The sequence below is a fragment of the Trachemys scripta genome, unplaced genomic scaffold (genome assembly GCF_013100865.1).
Source record: "Trachemys scripta elegans isolate TJP31775 unplaced genomic scaffold, CAS_Tse_1.0 scaffold_28, whole genome shotgun sequence".
NCBI lineage: Eukaryota > Metazoa > Chordata > Testudines > Emydidae > Trachemys > Trachemys scripta.
In genome coordinates this window covers 2,932,733-2,949,453 of record NW_023260513.1, presented here as the reverse complement: position 1 = coordinate 2,949,453, position 16,721 = coordinate 2,932,733, and the positions used below count along the sequence as shown (strand labels likewise).

The window sequence follows — 16,721 nt, the reverse complement described above, 5'->3', positions numbered from 1 at the left end:
CCCAGCTCCCAGTGCGGGGAACAGATGGGGGTAGCATGGTGGCGTTGGCTTTGGTGCGACAGTCATGCGATGGGGCCTTGGGGTGCCACCTGCCCTATAAGTTTCCCCCCTGTGTTTGGCAGGACAGGGAGGGACCCCTAGGCTGGGCCTGGCTTGGGGGACTCCCTGCCCCAAATCAGCAGCCCCCGCTTCCTTAGAGGACTGAACCACATCATTGGTGTTAAGGGGCTTATCTAGCCACACAACAGTGCGTCTCTACTGCTCCGCGGCTCTCTATGGTGCCGCGGAAGCCACTCTGGGCCGGGCGCTTCCGACACTCGATGGTCAGGCTGGGCCGCCCCGCGCAGGCGCAGTGGTGAGGTTTCCCAGCTGCTGGCCGGGACTGCATGTGAGCGCTGGGCGCGGTGACCGGCCATGCCGAAGGGGGGGAAGCAGCCGCCGCGGCCGCCGCAGGAAGAGTGGATCGGGGATGGGGAGCAGAAGGTTGGGGAGGCCGCAGGTGAGCGGGCCGGCCTGGGCCGGGGGGGGGGGGGGGGGTACACAGGGCCGGGGGGGATTGGGGCAGGGGGTGGTTGGACCGGAGGCGGAGGGAGACTGAGAACCGGGGGCAGAGAACCAGGGGGGACTGGTCCATGGGGGGTACACAGGGCCGGGTGGGATTGGGGCGGGGGGTGGTTGGACCGGGCTGGGGGAGGGGCACAGAGAACCGGGGGGGGTGGGGGGATGACAGAGAACCGGGGGGGACTGGGTTGTGGGGTGGGGGGAGTGCCGGGGGCGGAAGTACTGTGTAGGACTGGGTTGGGGAGTGAGGGGGGCGGGACAGTACTGGATGGGACGGGGGGGGTTTAAGAACCTGGCCAAGGAGGGCTGGGCTGGAGTGGCATAAAAGCTGAGGGACTGAATTGGGCCAAAGCAGGGGGAGAGGGGGCTGGACCCTAAGCTGGCTAAAGTGGGGGATGAGATGTGGGGGAAGAGACCCTGGAGGGAAGGGGGGGGAGTGGAAAGGAGGTTAATGGGGAAGAGACTGGTGGGAGGAGGAGTCCTGGGGCTGGGCTAGATGGGGAGAAGCTGAGCTGGAACCGAAGCTGGATTATTTGGGGGGAGGGGGGTTGGGTCTGAACCAGGTGAGACACTGGGGTGAATCATTGGTTTCAGAGTAGCAGCCGTGTTCGTCTGTATCCGCAAAAAGAACAGGAGTACTTGTGGCACCTTAGAGACTAACAAATTTATTTGAGCATAAGCTTTCGTGGGCTACAGCCCACTTCTTCGGATGCATAGAAGAAACTTCGGAACATATATTGAGGATATATATATATATACACATACATACACATACACACACACACACATACAGAGAGCATGGAAAGGTGGGAGTTGTCTTACCAACTCTGAGAGGCCAATTAAGTAAGAGGAAAAAAAACTTTTGAAGTGAACCAGGTTCAGAAGGAGGGAGCAATGGGATGAACTAGGCTCAGCCAAGGCTGATTTGGACTAAGGTGGGGGTGGAGGACAAGAGGTGCCCACACATCCACCCACAAGAACTGTCCCAGGTGGGACCCAGCCGGGCCTGTGCAGTGGAGTGGGAGTGGCTGTGGATAGAGAGGTCTGGGAGCCAGGACTCCTGGGTTCTATTCCCAGCTCACTGTCGGGAGTGGGGTCTAATGGATTAGAGTGGAGGGGCTGGGAACTAGGACTCCTGGGTTCTCTCCTGCCTGCCTGGATTAATCTCTCCTGACTTGTTTCAGACAAAGTGGTGAAGAAGGGCAAGAAGGACAAAAAGACCAAGAAGTCGGTAAGAAGTGGGACTGAGCCAGGCCATGCTGGGGGAGGTGTGAGCTCTGGTACAGGAGCCTAGTGGGCAGGGCGTTGGGCTTTAACTCAGGAGACCTCGGTTCTACACCTGCCCTGCTGTGTGACTTGAGTTAAATCACTTCTCTTTGTGCCTTAATATCTCCTCCCACCATATAGCTAGTTACATGGACTGTCTTTCATTGTGTGTCTGGGCAGCGCTTGGCACAACGGGGCCCTGATCTTAGCTGAGGCAGGGACTGTCTCTCGCTGTGTGTCTGGGCAGCATCTAGCCATGATCTCAGCTGGGGTTTGTAAGTACTAAAAATGGGGACGAGTAGCTGTATCTCTCAGATCTCACTGCTAGGGGACAGGCAAAGGAAGGTGGCTGGATCTCCCATAGCACAGTGCAATCTCCCATTGCTGGGAGTGGGGGGAGTGAAATGGGGAATGGTCACCAGCTAGAGTGCCCTTCCCTCACCACTAGGGGCAGGGAGACTCCTGGGGGGTAGGAGGGGGTAGGAAGCAGAGCTCTAATCTATCCCTGCTGCCCTCCCCAGTTCTTTGAAGAGTTGGCCGTGGAAGAAAAACAAGTCAGCGAGCAGCAGGCTGTCATTAAAGAGAAGGAGCAACAGCAGCAACAGGTGAGCAGCTAAAGCAGGGGTTCTCAAACTGGGGGTCGGGACCCCTCAGGGGATCACGAGGTTATTACGTGGGGAGTCGCTAGGTTATTATATGGGGAGGTCGCGAGCTGTCAGCCTCCACCCCAAACCCCGCTTTGCATCCAGGATTTATAATGGTGTTAAATATTTAAAGACGTGTTTTTAATTACAAGGGGGGTCGCACTCAGAGGCTTGCTATGTGAAAGGGGTCACCGGTACAAAAGTTTAAGAACCACTGAGCTAAAGGAACTCCCCCGGGGGGCTGCTGGATGTTATTGTAGGACCTACAATAACTATGCTGCTAGAAAGGGATGCCTTGCTTAACCAGGGCTCCCCCGCCCCAAGATTCTCATGGGCTGCGTGCAATGGAGATATGACCCCCCCCACGTCTCATCTCTGTCTCCCCCACCCCAGCTTCAACAACAGAAAAAGAAACGAGAAAAGAAGAAAGACAAGAAGAAGAAGGAGGCAGAGGAGGATGAGGAAGAGCACCAGCTGATCGAGAAGCTGAAGAAGCTGTCGGCTCCGGGCAGCGATGAGGATGAGGAAGGTGAGACAGGATGAGGCTGGGGGCCAGGACTCCTGGGTTCCATACCCCCCAAGTAATTAATCTGGACAGCTGGCAGGAGCTCAACTTGCCACACTTCCACGCCCTGGAATATGGTGGTGGTTTTTGGTGTGTGAGGGGTTAACGTGGTGGGTAACGCCTGGTGCAGGGGGGCAGGTAGACAGCGGCTGTGGTGCCATTTCTGGGGTATAAAAAGCGGCACCATTCTGCCAGTGAGCCCAGAGGGGGGTCCTCTCCAATCCCTCCTGAGACCTGCCCCATGGGATGAGAAGCACAGGCCTCTCTTCTCCATGGCCTGCCTTTTCCTAGCCCCTGCCCCATTGCACTAGCCCCTTGGCTCCAGCCCCTACGCCAGGAGAGCCCAGCCCCACATGCGTCAGCAGGGAGCTAAAAGATGACAACCCACCAGGAAGCCCTCCCATCCCAGATCTCCCAAGGTGCTGGAGGACCAAGATTTCTATGGGGCTAGCTCCCCATGGAGGGAGTGGTTGCGTCTGCGTTCCATCGATCCCTAAAGTCCTTCCCTCGTTTCCTTTCCAGCGACTGTTCCCATCACCAAAGGTGGCAAGAAGAAGAAGGTGAGACTCTAGGCTGAAAGGAGCCATAGGGCTCAGGAGAGCAATCTAGACTTGGGCTGCAAGGGGCCCTACACAAGGGAATGGGCTGTAACTGGGGGTGGGCTGGAAGGAGCCCTAGGGGTTGCTGTGTAGACTCAGAGTGCGCTGGGGAACGGGCTGTAGGGGACAGCCCCTGGGGAACGGGCTGCCCTGGTTGAGATGGGACCTGATGGGGCATCTACTTGAGGAATAGGTTGTAGGGGGGTGATCCTGCCCTGGGTTTCTGGGGCGGGGCTGGTGATGGGGAGAGAGGAGATGTCCACTCTTTGCTAACGACCTTGGCTTTACCTTCCCCTAGGGAGGGAATGTGTTTGCCGCCCTGAGCCAGGAGCAGAGTGAGGAAGAAGAGGAGGAGGAAGAAGAAGAGACGCCAAGACCTGCCAAACCCAACAAGAACAAGATCAACAAGGTTAGGTCGCTTGGACGAAATCTAGCACAGAGCGGGAGTGGGGACATCTTCTAGTGGGTTAGAGCAGTGTGTGTGTGTGTGGTGGGGGGGGGTTGTCAGGACTCCTGGGTTCTATCCCCAGCTCTGAGGGGAGTGGGGCCTAGTGGTTAGAGCAGGGAGGGCTGGGAATCAGGACTTGTGGGTTCTATCTATCCCTAGCTCCGGGGGGCGGGGGCTAGTGGTTAGAATAGGGAGGCTGGAAGGCAGAACTCCTGGATTCCCAGATCTATTGGAGGACAAGGAAATGAGGGAATAGCCCCTCCCAACAGCCTGGGAGATCATCCCCTCCCCCACAAGGGACGGTCCGGGAACCCCTGGTGCTGGAGATGTTCCGTACCAGGCTTGGCCGGAGCCCAGGGGATTAGACTGTGGGGGTCGCTCCTCCCCTGGGGGTGGGGTAACTCTTCCAGTGCCAAGTTGTGGGGCTGACATGTTGCCTCCTGCAGGCCCCACCTGATGACAAAGAGGAGAAGCAGCCAGGGAAGAAGTTGACAAAGGACGACAAGCCAAAGGGAAAACAGGTCAGTCTCCCATTGCCCCCATGTTGTGTAGTTCCCACTGGTCTTAACCGGGACGGTCATGGCTGGGTCTGGCATGGATTGGAGTCAAGACTCCTGGGTTCTAGCCCAGCTCTGGGAGGGAAGTGGGGAGCAGTGGGGCATGGGAGCCAGGATGCCTGGGTTCTATTCCGAGCTCTGAGAGGAGAGCAGGGCTGGGAGGGAGGGGGGCTGGAAGCCAGGACTCCTGGGTTCTATCTCCAGCTCTTGGAGGGAATTGGGGTCCAGTGGATTAAAGCTGGGGAGGCTGGGAGTCCCATGTGGCCGAATAGCTTAGCCAACCAGCTGCATTATGAGTTTTGGCTCCACTGGCCAGGGATCTAATCGGGGCAGTGGGACGGGGATGCTGGGCTGGGTCAGGTACACTCAGAGACGCCGCGTCTCACCGGGCCAGGATTTGCTCTGTGCTCTCAGCAGGAAGAAGAGGACGATAAAAAGAGGAAGAGCAGGAAAAACGAGAAGAACAAAGGGAGGCAGCAGGTGCGAAGCTGGCATTTACAAGATTCAGCTGGATTGGCGAGTGGAAACCAGTTCCCCAGGGCTGCACTAGGGGGCGCTGTGCTGCAGGGAGCAGGATGGGGGTTCTGTAGGGGGCACTCCCCCCTTGCAGCCAGTGCTGGCCCAATGCCCCAGCGCTGCACTAGGGGGCGTTGTGCTGCACAACGTGTATCTAGTGTTAGGAACTGAGGTTGACTTCATCCAACCCTGCTGTTTCTAAATGCTCTTGTTTCTCCCACGGCTCCCAGGGAGGAGGATCAGGCTTTGCTGTTCTGGCCCAGAGCGAGGAAGAGGAGGAGAGTGAAGAGGAACCCAAAGGCAAAGCAAGCAAGGTGGGCAAGGGGAGTACTGGGCGTGTGGCGTCTAGTGGGTTAGAGCACGTGGGGCTGGGAGCCAGGACTCCTGGATTCTATCCCCAGCGCTGGGAGAGAGGGGTGTCTAGTGGTTAGAGCAGGAGGGGCTTGGAGTCGGGGGGGACTGGGAATCAGGACTCCTGGGTTTTAGCCCCAGCTCTGGGAGGGGAGTGGGGTCTAGTGGTTAGAGCAGGAGGGTCTGGGAATCAGGACTCCTGGGTTCTATCCCCATCACCAGCCCCGCATTATGGGGGTTGGCTTCTAATGATTACTCCGGAATTGACCCCATCGGTCTGATGTGGCGCAGTGCAAAGGGAGGCCAGCATACCAGGCTAGATGGGCCCTTTCATCTGATCCAGGCAGGGAGGTGTGATACTGGGCTGGATGGGTCTATTGGGGTGATCTGGGGTCCCGGGGAGGAAGGGGGGCAGGATACTGGTTAGCTGAGTGTCCTGAACTCCTTCACAATCCTCCTTCCAGACTGTGAATAAACAGACGGAATCCGGTGAAGCTGGGAAAAAAACAAAAGGAAAAAAGAATCAACCAGCCCAAGTGAGTGTTCATGGGGGGGCTCCCTGCTACAGGTGGACACTAGGGGGCGCTGTACTGCAGGGACCAGGTGGCGGGCTCAGTAGGGAGCATTCTCCCCTCATAGTCAGTGCTGGCCCCAATGCCCCAGTGTGGCTCTATGCTGCACAAAGAGTCTCTGTGCAATATCGCTGTGGCCAGTACCCAGCTGCCCCACCCCAGAGCTGGCTGCATTTTGGCGCTGGGAGAGCAGTCCCTGCTCAGTGTGGTTGGATGAGCTGGCTTCTGTTCTGCTGCAGAATAAATTTGCTGCTCTGGAGTCCGAGGAGGAGGAGTTGGAGGAAGATGAGGAGGAGCCAGAGAAGAGCAAGGAGAAGCCCAAGCGAGGCAGCGAGCCCGTAAGACAATCCTCTCGGCGACGGGGGTGGGTTTGCTCTGATCAAACCAAACCGCATTAATTGGGCTGGCCCAGGTGTGAGACAACTTGGTGGGTTCTCAGCTCATCTCCCAGCATCCAGCTGGCCCCCAGTCCCGCACGGGCAACCTCAGCAGAGAGGCCCAGGGTGAACGGCCATGGAGCCGACCTCCCCTCTACCCCCTGGAAGGGGATCGCTGCAGAAGTAGGGCTGAGGCATATCAGAAGGGGATATGCTGTGGAACTGGGACCCAGGACTCCTAGGTTCTATCCCTGGCTCTAGGAGGGGAGTGGGGTCTAGTGGTTGGGTGGGATGCTGGGCACCTGGACTTTTGGGTTCTATCCCTGGCTCTGGGCGGAAGGTGTTATTGGTAACAAGCCTCCTGTGGTTGGTACAGCAGTCGGAGGAGGATGAGGAGGACGAGGGGGAGAAGAAGGACGATGACCCCTATGCTCATCTCAGCAAGAAAGAGAGAAAGAAGCTCAAGAAGCAGGTGAGCTCTGGGTGGGAGGATCCTTCCTGGAGGGGGCGGAGCTTCTGCCAAACAGGCTCCTCCGACCCCTTGTGTGTGGTGATCACCCCCCTCCAGTGGGGTGGCTCCCAGCTGTCTATAGCCGCACTTCTTGTTCACATGCCAGTGTTCCCGGAATCCTTTGCAGCCATCCGGTTGGTACTGAAGCATCATAGGAATTGCTTGCGGGGGGAGGATTGGCTGTTAACTAATGTGGATCCATTTTGTGGGAATCCCCCACCCCCAGAGCGAGTCCTGGCCCGATAGGCTCCCCACTGGGGCACCCACCTAGCTGGGCGTGATGGCCCCCAGGCAGGCTGGGTACTGGCGGGGACGGTCCCTTGGCTGGAGGGGAGGGGAAGAGAAGGTCCCTTGGCCGGGGCATCACCTCAGGCTCTCCCGCAGCTGGAGTTCGAGCGGCAGGTGGCAACGCTGAAGGCGGCCAACGCGGCGGAGAACGACTTCTCGGTGTCTCAGGCGGAGATGTCCTCACGCCAGGCCATGCTGGAGAATGCCTCCGACATCAAGGTACTTCCCCCACCCCCGAGTTTATTTGATTGCATACGCACACGCACACACGGTCAGCAGTTGGTGTTTCCCGCTGTGATGCCTTCCCATTTCTTCCCTTCAGCAGCCACGTGGAAGGGGTTAATGTCCCATAATTCCACCCCCTTCTTTTCCCTCTCCTTCTCCCCCTCTCCCCTCCCATGTTGATGGAGTTGGTATTTCCCACTACAAGGAGGACCAGCAACAGTATGGAAGGGGTTAAGCCCCTCCCTTCCCTCCATTGGTGGGTCTGGGTTGTGCCATGCTGCAGGGGTTGGGTGGGAGATTGAGTTGAACCATGTGGTAAGAGGGGGGATGGGAGTGGATCACACCACCTGATGGGGGTGTGAGGAGTGGACGGGGGTGGGGGAGGGGGTAGGTTGTACCATGAGGTGGCGGGGCCATTGGTGGTGGCGGTGGAGGACATAGAGTGGATTATACCATCTGGCAAGGATATACAGTGAGTGGCACAGTTATATGGGAGAGGGAGTGGGTCATATTATCTGGGATTGCAGGGAGTGGGTTATGCCATCTGAAGGGGGGGTTGCACAATGGGAGAGGAAATGGGTTGTACCAAGAGGTGGTCATGGGGACCATTAGGTGGAGTGAGGGTCATACCATGAGATGGCAGGGGTCTTCTGGGGGGGGGTGACTCCCCCAATGATGGGTCATACCATTTGACACATCTGGCAGGGGGGAGGGTCATACTATCTTGTCCTGATCTCTCTCCTGTGCGGTTGCAGCTGGAGAAATTCAGCATCTCAGCTCACGGCAAGGAGCTCTTCGTCAATGCGGACCTGTACATTGTGGCCGGGCGCCGGTACGGCCTGGTGGGACCCAACGGGTAGGTACATGGATGGATCCCTCCCGGGGACGCTCTTCCCTCGCAGTTAGGGCTAGCCCCGTGTGACGCTAGGGGGCGCTGTGCTGCAGCCTCCCCTTTGCTTCTTCCCTCCCGGCTTCACCCTTTCTTTCCCTCCCCCTTTGTAGGAAGGGCAAAACCACCTTGCTGAAGCACATCGCAAACCGGGCCCTGAGCATCCCCCCTAACATTGACGTGCTGCTGTGTGAGCAAGGTAAGCAGGCGCTGTGGGGAGCTAGGACTCCTGGGTTCTTTCCCCGGTTCTGGGAGAGGAGTGGGGCCTAGTTAGAGCAGGGGAGGCTGGGAGCCAGGACTCGAGGGTTCTCTCCCTGCCTCTGGGAGGAGGGAGTGGGGGCTAGTGGTTAGAGCAGGGAACCTTGCACTTACTGAGTCCTCTTCCGCCCCTACCTCCCCACCCCCAGAGGTGATAGCGGATGAGACCCCCGCAGTCCAGGCGGTGCTCAAGGCCGACACCAAGCGGCTGAAGCTGCTGGAGGAGGAGAAGCGGCTGCAAGCTCTGCTGGAGAAAGGGGACGACAGCGTGGCTGAGCAGTTGGAAAAGGTACTGGGCGGTGGGGGAAAGGAGATAGCTGGGGGGGCGGGGGGCTAAGGGGGGGCAGGCGTGCAGGGGGATGAAGGAGGTTTGTAGTAGTGTGGGGAAGCAGAGATGGGCAAGGGGGTAAAGCATGGGGGCAGTTGAGAGGTCTGGGGAGGGGGGGAAATGGAGGGGGCCAGGGGATGTAGAGGAGGAGGCTCTAGCGTCAGGAGGAAGCGAAGGCTTCCCGGTGAATCCGCCCGTCTCCCCCTCCGCAGGTGTATGAGGAGCTCCGGGCCACGGGGGCGGCTGCGGCGGAGGCCAAAGCCCGGCGCATCCTGGCCGGTCTGGGCTTCAACCCTGAGATGCAGAACCGGCAGACCAAGAAGTTCTCGGGCGGCTGGCGCATGAGAGTGTCTCTGGCCAGGTGAGGCTGGCGGGGGTGGGGGCAGCATAATGGGTCTGGGATCCCACATGTGCTGACCTGGGTGAGTCCATGCAGTAGATCGATTGGTGAAGGGGGGGGTTTCACACATCACCCACACACACACACTGGGGCTGCTGGTGGCTGGCCTGAGACCTGATAGCCCATTACACCCAGACAATCCAACAATCCAATCTGGAACCGGGGCCCCCTAGAGGGGAAAGGCCCTGTGTCCCATTCCCTGCTCCCCCTAATCTGGCCAGTCTCCTCGCCCTGGGGCAGTCCTGCAAGGAGCCACTAGGGGGCACCGCTCACCCACCCCATCTCCTTCAGGGCCTTGTTCATGGAGCCGACGTTGCTGATGCTGGACGAACCCACCAACCACCTGGATCTCAACGCCGTCATCTGGCTCAACAAGTGAGTGCCCAGCCCTGGAGAAACCCTTCCCCTCGGTGCTGGGGCCCCACGGCTCAGATCAGCAGCTGCCACCACTCGGGGGGAGCCCATTCAACGAGCAGCGACTGAATGGGGGTGGATCCCAGGAATCTCACACAACTGGGACTCTGGGTGGGGGAATTCTGCTCAGCCCCTTGTGGTGGGGTGAGGGGTCTCGCTGGCTGTCAGAGGTAGATGGGGGGGCGGGATAGGGGGCAGGAGTCGGGTGGGTTATAAGCTGTGTTGGGGGAGGAGTTTCCTATTGTGGCAGGGGATGATCAGGATTGGGGGATGGCAGGAAATTCCCTTATTGGGGACAGGGCAGGATTTGGACTGTAGGGGGTGGTGTTTGGATTTTGGGGGTCAGGGCTGGGGTTTGAATAAGGAGCAGGGTTTGGGCTCTGGGGGGTTCCCCTATGGGGCAGGGGTCTCAGCAGAGGACCAGGATTTGGACTGGCTGGGATTCCCCCCTGGTGGGGCGACAGGGAGGGTGCATGGGGCCCAATGTTTGGGGGGGGTGTCAGAGGAGAGAGCCCCCATTTGTAGATTTCCCCCCACTGCTGGGCTAAGTCAGGCTGCCCAACATCCCACCGTGGGGTGTACGTTGGGTGTTCTAGCTCTGTCCCCTCCCCCTTGGCAGGGGTGTCCCTCCTAGCCGCGGATCAGGGTCCATCCGTCTGTCTGATTCTCCTCTGTCTGTCCCCCGTTCACCTCCCCAGCTACCTGCAGACATGGAAGAAAACTCTCCTCATCGTCTCCCATGACCAAGGCTTCCTGGATGACGTCTGCACTGACATCATCCACTTGGACATGCAAAAACTCTTCTACTACCGGGGCAACTACAGTGAGTTGGGGGAGCAGCTGGGGCAACTACAGTGAGGGGGAGGAAGAGGAGGTAGGGGAACTATATGAATGGGGACTGGGGCAATTGCGGGGACTGATCTGCCCAGGGTGGGGATTAAGCGGGGGGTTGGGTCACCCAGAGATCTGAACCCATCTGGAAGCTGATTTGCCCCTAGGTCTCCTTCCAGGGGTAGGTTTTGTGGGTTGATGGTGCATCATGGGAGTTGTAGTTCAGTTGCCCCATACCCCCATTCATCCCTATGGACTGGGCTCCTTGGCCAAACTGTTTCCTATGATGCATCCCTCCCACTGAGCTGCCAAATTGCATCACGAGAGCCCTGTGTCATAGTACTTCATGGGAGATGTAGTCCAGCCAGGGAGCTCAGCCCAGAGCAGAGAATGAGAGCATGAGGTGTCTGAACTACAAATCCCATGAGGTGCCGAAGGGGCATGTGAGAACCCCAAGTTTTCCATTGGCTGAAAACCCCATTTCCCCCCAAAAAAGAGGGAAATTTTTGACTAGCTTGAATGGTGAGCTTCCTCCACAGGCTTCATCCTCTAGTTCTAGGAGTTGAGATCACTTTGTTTACATACAGAGGGTCCCAGGTTCAATCCCCCAGGCAGGAAGCGGGGCAGGGAGGGGAAGTGGCATTTCCCTGTCTCTGCACAGAGAGCTTTGGTGGCCGAGTGGGAAGTCAAACCCGGATCTCCCCCCTCTCCCCCGGTTCCAGAGCAGCGCCCTAACTACAACCCCTCACCCCCTCTCTGCTGCAGTGACCTTCAAGAAGATGTACCAGCAGAAGCAGAAAGAGCTGCTCAAGCAGTACGAGAAACAGGAGAAGAAACTGAAAGACCTCAAGGCTGGTGGGAAGTCGACGAAACAGGCGGTCAGTCCTGAGATCCAGCCCCAGGGCAGTGGGGACTGGCTGGTTTGCAGGTTGGGGAATAGGATATGGGGCCTTTCCCCTCTAGGAGGCCACTGGCTTCAATCCAGCTTTCCTACTTTGAATTTAGCCCCATCATGTTGACCCAGGGAACTCACTGCTGCAGGATTTTACTGAATTAAGAATCTCTTTCCCAACAACAATGCGGTTAACGCTCACCCCTCACGCTGAGGGGTGGCAGCTGAGCCCCACCTGGGTGTCACATGAAAATTAGCCCTTCCTTGCCATGGGCCTGTACTGCCCTTTGAGGTACAGTGTGGTGGATTGTACTGCCATGGAGTCTGGAGCTAGGGGGTACCAAGCTAGATGGGCCTCCTGATCTGATGAGCTGGATTAGATGGGCACACGGGTTTGATCTGGGGTGACAGGGAGGGAAGCGGGATACTGGGCTGGATGGGTTCATTGGTCTGTTGCTCTGTTCGTCTCCAGGAGAAGCAAACCAAGGAGGCCCTGACACGGAAGCAGCAGAAATGCCGCAAGAAGAACCTGGATGAAGAAGCTAACGAGGCCCCCGAGCTGCTGAAGAGGCCCAGGGAATACACGGTGAAATTCACCTTCCCCAACCCGCCGTCACTCAGCCCCCCGATTCTGGGCCTGCACGGTATGTCCCCACACAGCGTCGGGGGGCCTTCGCAGGGGTGCTCTCCCGTCACAGGGCTGACCACAATGCCCCAGCATGATGCTAGGGGGCACTGTGGCATTATTAGAACTCCCCTGGGGCGTGAACCCTGCTGTCCTGGCCAAATCCCCTCCCCACAACCCACGGCCATTCTGCCTCCCTGTGGCCACAATTGAACACCGGATTCCCCTTCACTTCCTGCCCCAAACTGTTGGGTGACATTGCGGTGCGCCTGTTCTCCAACCACTCCACCCCAGAGGTGGCTGCATTTCAGCACCGGGTGAGCGCTTCCTTTTCATCCTCTGGGGATACAGGATGCTGAGGAGTTTTCTTTCCGACCCCGGTTTCCCAGGGGCCCCAGAGCTGAGTGGTGCATTATGGGCAGGTCCCCCTGGAGCGCTGTCCAGCAGTTGCGTGCCCTCACCCTCCTCCCTGCCCCTTCTCTGCAGGTGTCGTGTTTGGCTACGAGGGACAGCAGCTGCTGTTCAAGAGTCTGGATTTTGGGATAGACATGGAGTCTAGAAGTAAGTGACCGGCCGGTGTTTGAGAGACCCTACAATAACAAACTGACCTGCGCACAGCCCCAAAACTCCCTCTGCCTGCAGCCCCAGCGACGCTACAAACCAGGGTGTACAGGCTGCACCTGTGGGCAAGACCCTATAATAACCTCACCCAGCAACTCGATGATGATGAACTAGTCAGTGCAGCCACAGTGCTCCTGAGAGACCCCACAATAACAAACCTGCACACAGCCCCAACACCCCTACGACAATGAATTGGACTGTTCAGCCCCAGGAAAGACCCTACAGTAATAGTCAGTCTGCACAATCCCCCTAGCACCTCTGAGAGACCTTAAAATAACAAACCAGCCTGTGCAGCCCCTTAGCAACCCCAAGAAGACCCTACAATAACACACTAGCCATGCCTGAGAGACCTTACAATAACAAACCAGCCCATGCAGACCCTGTAGCATCCCAAGAGATCTGACGTTAACGAAGCGGCCCTCATAGCACCCTCGAGAGACCCTACAATAACAAGCTCCCACACACAGTCGTGGGGTGGGTAGTGGGGAGTCCAATGCTGATGAATCAGTCCCAGCAGAGCTCCCATGCTAACCCACCGCCCTCCTGGTCTGGTTGAGTCACTGATGGCTGCTCTCTCTCCCCCCCTCAGTCTGCATCGTGGGGCCGAACGGCGTAGGGAAGAGCACACTGCTGCTGTTGCTGACGGGGAAGCTCACACCGGTAAGGGGCCCTTCCCGAAACCCCCGAATCCAGACTCAACCCAAACTCGTCCAATTCTGTTCTGCCTCTGTGTGTCTTCAACTGGGGACAGGATTCCCCTTCCCTCCTGTCCTAAACTGCTGTGCAGCTCTTCCCCAGCTGCCCCACCCCAGAGGTGGCTGCATTTCAGTGCTGGGCGAGGGCTTGCTGTGTGCTATTAACACACTAGAGGGCAGAGGAAAGTAGTATCCATTAACCCCTTTCTCTTCTCCTTTCAGACAAGAGGGGAGATGAGGAAAAACCACAGACTAGTAAGTAATGACAGGACTCAAATGCTGAGGTTTGTGTGGGTAGGGGAGCCCATGACTGGGATTGCAGAGGACTGCAAATCAGGATTGGGGGGCACTGGCAGAGCTGGGGGGCACCCAGGGCTGGGATAGCAGGGAGCTGCAGGTTGGGATTGGAGACCAGGGCTGGGATAGCAGGGATCTGCAGAATGCAATTGAGGAGTACCAGCAGAGCCGGGGTGCGACAGGGAGTGGGAACCAGCAGCAAGGGGGCGGTGCTTTGGGTGGTGACTCTGCCCCTTTCTCTCTCCCCGTAGAAAATCGGCTTCTTTAACCAGCAATACGCCGACCAGCTGAACATGCAGGAGACGGCGACCGAGTACCTGCAGCGCAACTTCAACCTGCCCTACCAGGACGCCCGCAAGTGCCTGGGGCGTTTTGGCCTTGAGAGCCACGCCCACACCATCCAGATCTGCAAGCTCTCCGGTACCGGGGGCGGGGCCTCGGGGAGGGGGCAGGGCTGGGGGGACCTTGGTGGTGGGGTCTAGGGAAGGCTTGGGGTTGAGTATACAGAGTAAGCAGCAGGGTCTGGAGAAGTGGGGGTCACCCAGGGGAGGTGGGGGTTGAGGCCGGGGCTTATGTTGGGGGAGGGGAGAGGGCCAGGGTCTGGGCAACCAGGAGAGGTGGGGGGCATGGGATGGGGGAGGGCACCCAGCAGCTTAGGTTGGAGGTGGGAAGGGCTTGTCCAAGGTGAGGGATGATGCAGACAAGTGGGGAGTGGGCTCCCCTGTCTCATCCCTCATCCTGCCCCACTCTCTCCCTTCCCCCCAGGAGGCCAGAAGGCTCGTGTGGTGTTTGCAGAGCTGGCCTGCAGGGAGCCCGACGTCCTCATTCTGGTGAGTGTCTCTGGGGCAAGGGGTGGGACAGGGCCCTGGAGAGCACCAGGCCCCATAGGTTAGAATTGGGGGCTGGGACCCAGGACTCCTGGGTTCTATCCCCGACTCTGGGAGGGGAGTGGGGTCCACTGGGTTAGAACAGGGGGGTGCTGGGAGTCAGGACTCCTGGGTTCTCTCTGGGATCTGCCCCTTCGCCATCTCAGCCCATTGTCTCTTCCCCAGGACGAACCTACCAATAACCTGGATATTGAGTCCATCGATGCCCTGGCTGATGCCATCAATGAGTACAAAGGGGGTGAGTGATGCCAGCGGGCGCTTGGACTGGGCTGGATGGGCCCATTGGCCTGGTGGGGAGGGAATTCCAGGCTGGAACGGCCCATTGGTCTGGTCCAAGGGTGGGGAGAGGGAATTCTGGGCCAGAAGAATCTGTTGGTCTGGTCCGGGACTGGGTTGGGAATTCCGGGCAGGATGGGTCCATTGGCCTGCTCCGCGGGGAAGGGAGGGAATACGAGGTTGGATGGGCCCTATTGGTCTGTTCCGAGGGGAGGAGGTTGGTTATTTAGGGATAAAAACCACTTCCTATAATGGCCCTCACCGAGTGACACCACCCCACAAAAGGGCCTGCACAAACTACCCAGCATGCATTTTCCTGGGCGATACCCTCAAACATATGCCCCATCTCCCCTGTCTGTGGGATGGTATCTCCCACCTCTTGGAATGGGGGATCCCCCTGCTCCTCTAACCCCCCCCCTTCCCCTTGCAGCCGTCATCATTGTGAGCCACGACGCCCGGCTGATCACGGAGACCAATTGCCAGCTGTGGGTGGTGGAGGACCAGAGCGTCGAGCAGATTGACGGCGACTTCGATGACTACAAGCGCGAGGTGCTGGAGGCTCTGGGCGAGGTCATCATCAACCGGCCCCGCGAGTGAGGTGGGGCGGAGCCTCCCAAAGCTCCTCCCCCCCATGATGGACTCTACATTCACCAGCCTGCCCCTTTGCAGCAGGACTTTTGAGCAGCTGGATAGCGGAGGAGGCGTGGCTATAATGATGGGGTGGGGCTAAACCTGTGAAGGTGGGGTGCTTTTTTTTTGCCACCCGCTTCCTTTTTGGGAAGGGCCACTGGTTATTTATATGAAGGGGGGGGGGAGAGGATGGTTGGTCTATTTTGGGCCAGGTGGGGAGGGGACTGTGCCCCATTGCTGGACTCTTCTCACCCCCCCAGCTGCTCCGAAGATGGTTTGAGCCGCCTTCTGCTTCTGTGTGACAGGATTCAATTAAAACAGGAAGGAAAAAAGTGGCTGGTGGTGGCTTTGATTGTGCGGGGGGTGGGGATTCATTATGGCCGGCGAGGTTGGGAGCAGAGGGTGTCTGTCTGGCCCACTCACTCCTTCAAGGGGGCAGAGGGGAGCTGGGGACATTTCTGCCCACATGGCTGGTGGGAAGGGGGCGCCTGCCCCCACAACTCGTGACAAACATGGGGCGAAAGGTTGACTGGGATGGGTCCATCTGTGTTACTGCCACAGAGAGGGAAAGGTTGAACCATGTAGAATGGGGTGCAGGGTTTGGCACTCGCACCTCTCTCGCTTGCAACCTCAGGTACCACAGCAGCATGGGCCCAGTGGGGGGTTGATCAGCAGCTCCACCACCTGGCAAACTTGTGCCAGCAATGGGCGGTTCAGGCCACCTCTCTGGCTGCAGGCTCACAGCAGTGTTGATGAGGAAGGAAAAAGACACAGCGGTTGGGGGACTAAGTCATGTCCCATGTGGGGGGTTGGGATTTTGCTGCAGCAAGTGGAGGGGTCCTTTGGGTCCTCTTAGACCTGCTCTGCTCAGGTGAAAGTGGGCCCAGGTTCCCAGAAGCTGGTGGGGGAGGCTGCCAGACAGTAGCCAATTTTTCTCCCTCGAGTCTCTTTAAGAATCCCCAAAAGGAATGGGAGGGGGGGGGCATAGGCTAGCCCACCTACCTCATTTCATACCCCCCTTGGGCCTAGTTTCTGACATACTGGTATATGGTCATGGAGCTCTGGCTTGACACTGTTGTTCTTAACCAGGCCTGAGCTTAGAATTCCAGGCCTGTGTGTTTGGGCTAAGCCAGGGGGTGGGCTCTCCCCTTTCAGACCTTTTCCAGTCCACAGGGTTGCTATGGTGTAGTCTAATGAA

At 58.3% G+C, this 16,721-nt stretch overlaps 1 protein-coding gene across 2 annotated transcripts; it reads left to right on the top strand.

Annotated features, from left to right (window-relative positions):
- Window positions 1-338: 338 nt before the first annotated feature.
- ABCF1 (ATP binding cassette subfamily F member 1) lies at window positions 339-15,855 on the top strand. Of its 2 annotated transcripts, XM_034757570.1 has the most exons (28): window positions 339-499; window positions 1,746-1,792; window positions 2,349-2,432; window positions 2,865-3,000; window positions 3,559-3,596; window positions 3,934-4,044; window positions 4,530-4,604; window positions 5,055-5,120; window positions 5,387-5,470; window positions 5,972-6,043; window positions 6,319-6,417; window positions 6,833-6,928; window positions 7,352-7,474; window positions 8,236-8,336; window positions 8,483-8,568; window positions 8,777-8,916; window positions 9,168-9,316; window positions 9,647-9,730; window positions 10,468-10,592; window positions 11,366-11,478; window positions 11,965-12,136; window positions 12,604-12,678; window positions 13,328-13,398; window positions 13,656-13,688; window positions 13,982-14,150; window positions 14,496-14,560; window positions 14,783-14,855; window positions 15,324-15,855. In XM_034757570.1, the coding sequence occupies exons 1-28, from the start codon at window positions 415-417 to the stop codon at window positions 15,488-15,490; spliced, it is 2,739 nt and encodes a 912-aa protein (XP_034613461.1). In that variant the 5' UTR covers window positions 339-414; the 3' UTR covers window positions 15,491-15,855. The 2 variants fall into 2 exon arrangements, with proteins under 2 accessions (XP_034613461.1, XP_034613462.1); XM_034757571.1 differs by lacking the exon at window positions 5,055-5,120.
- Window positions 15,856-16,721: the final 866 nt, after the last annotated feature.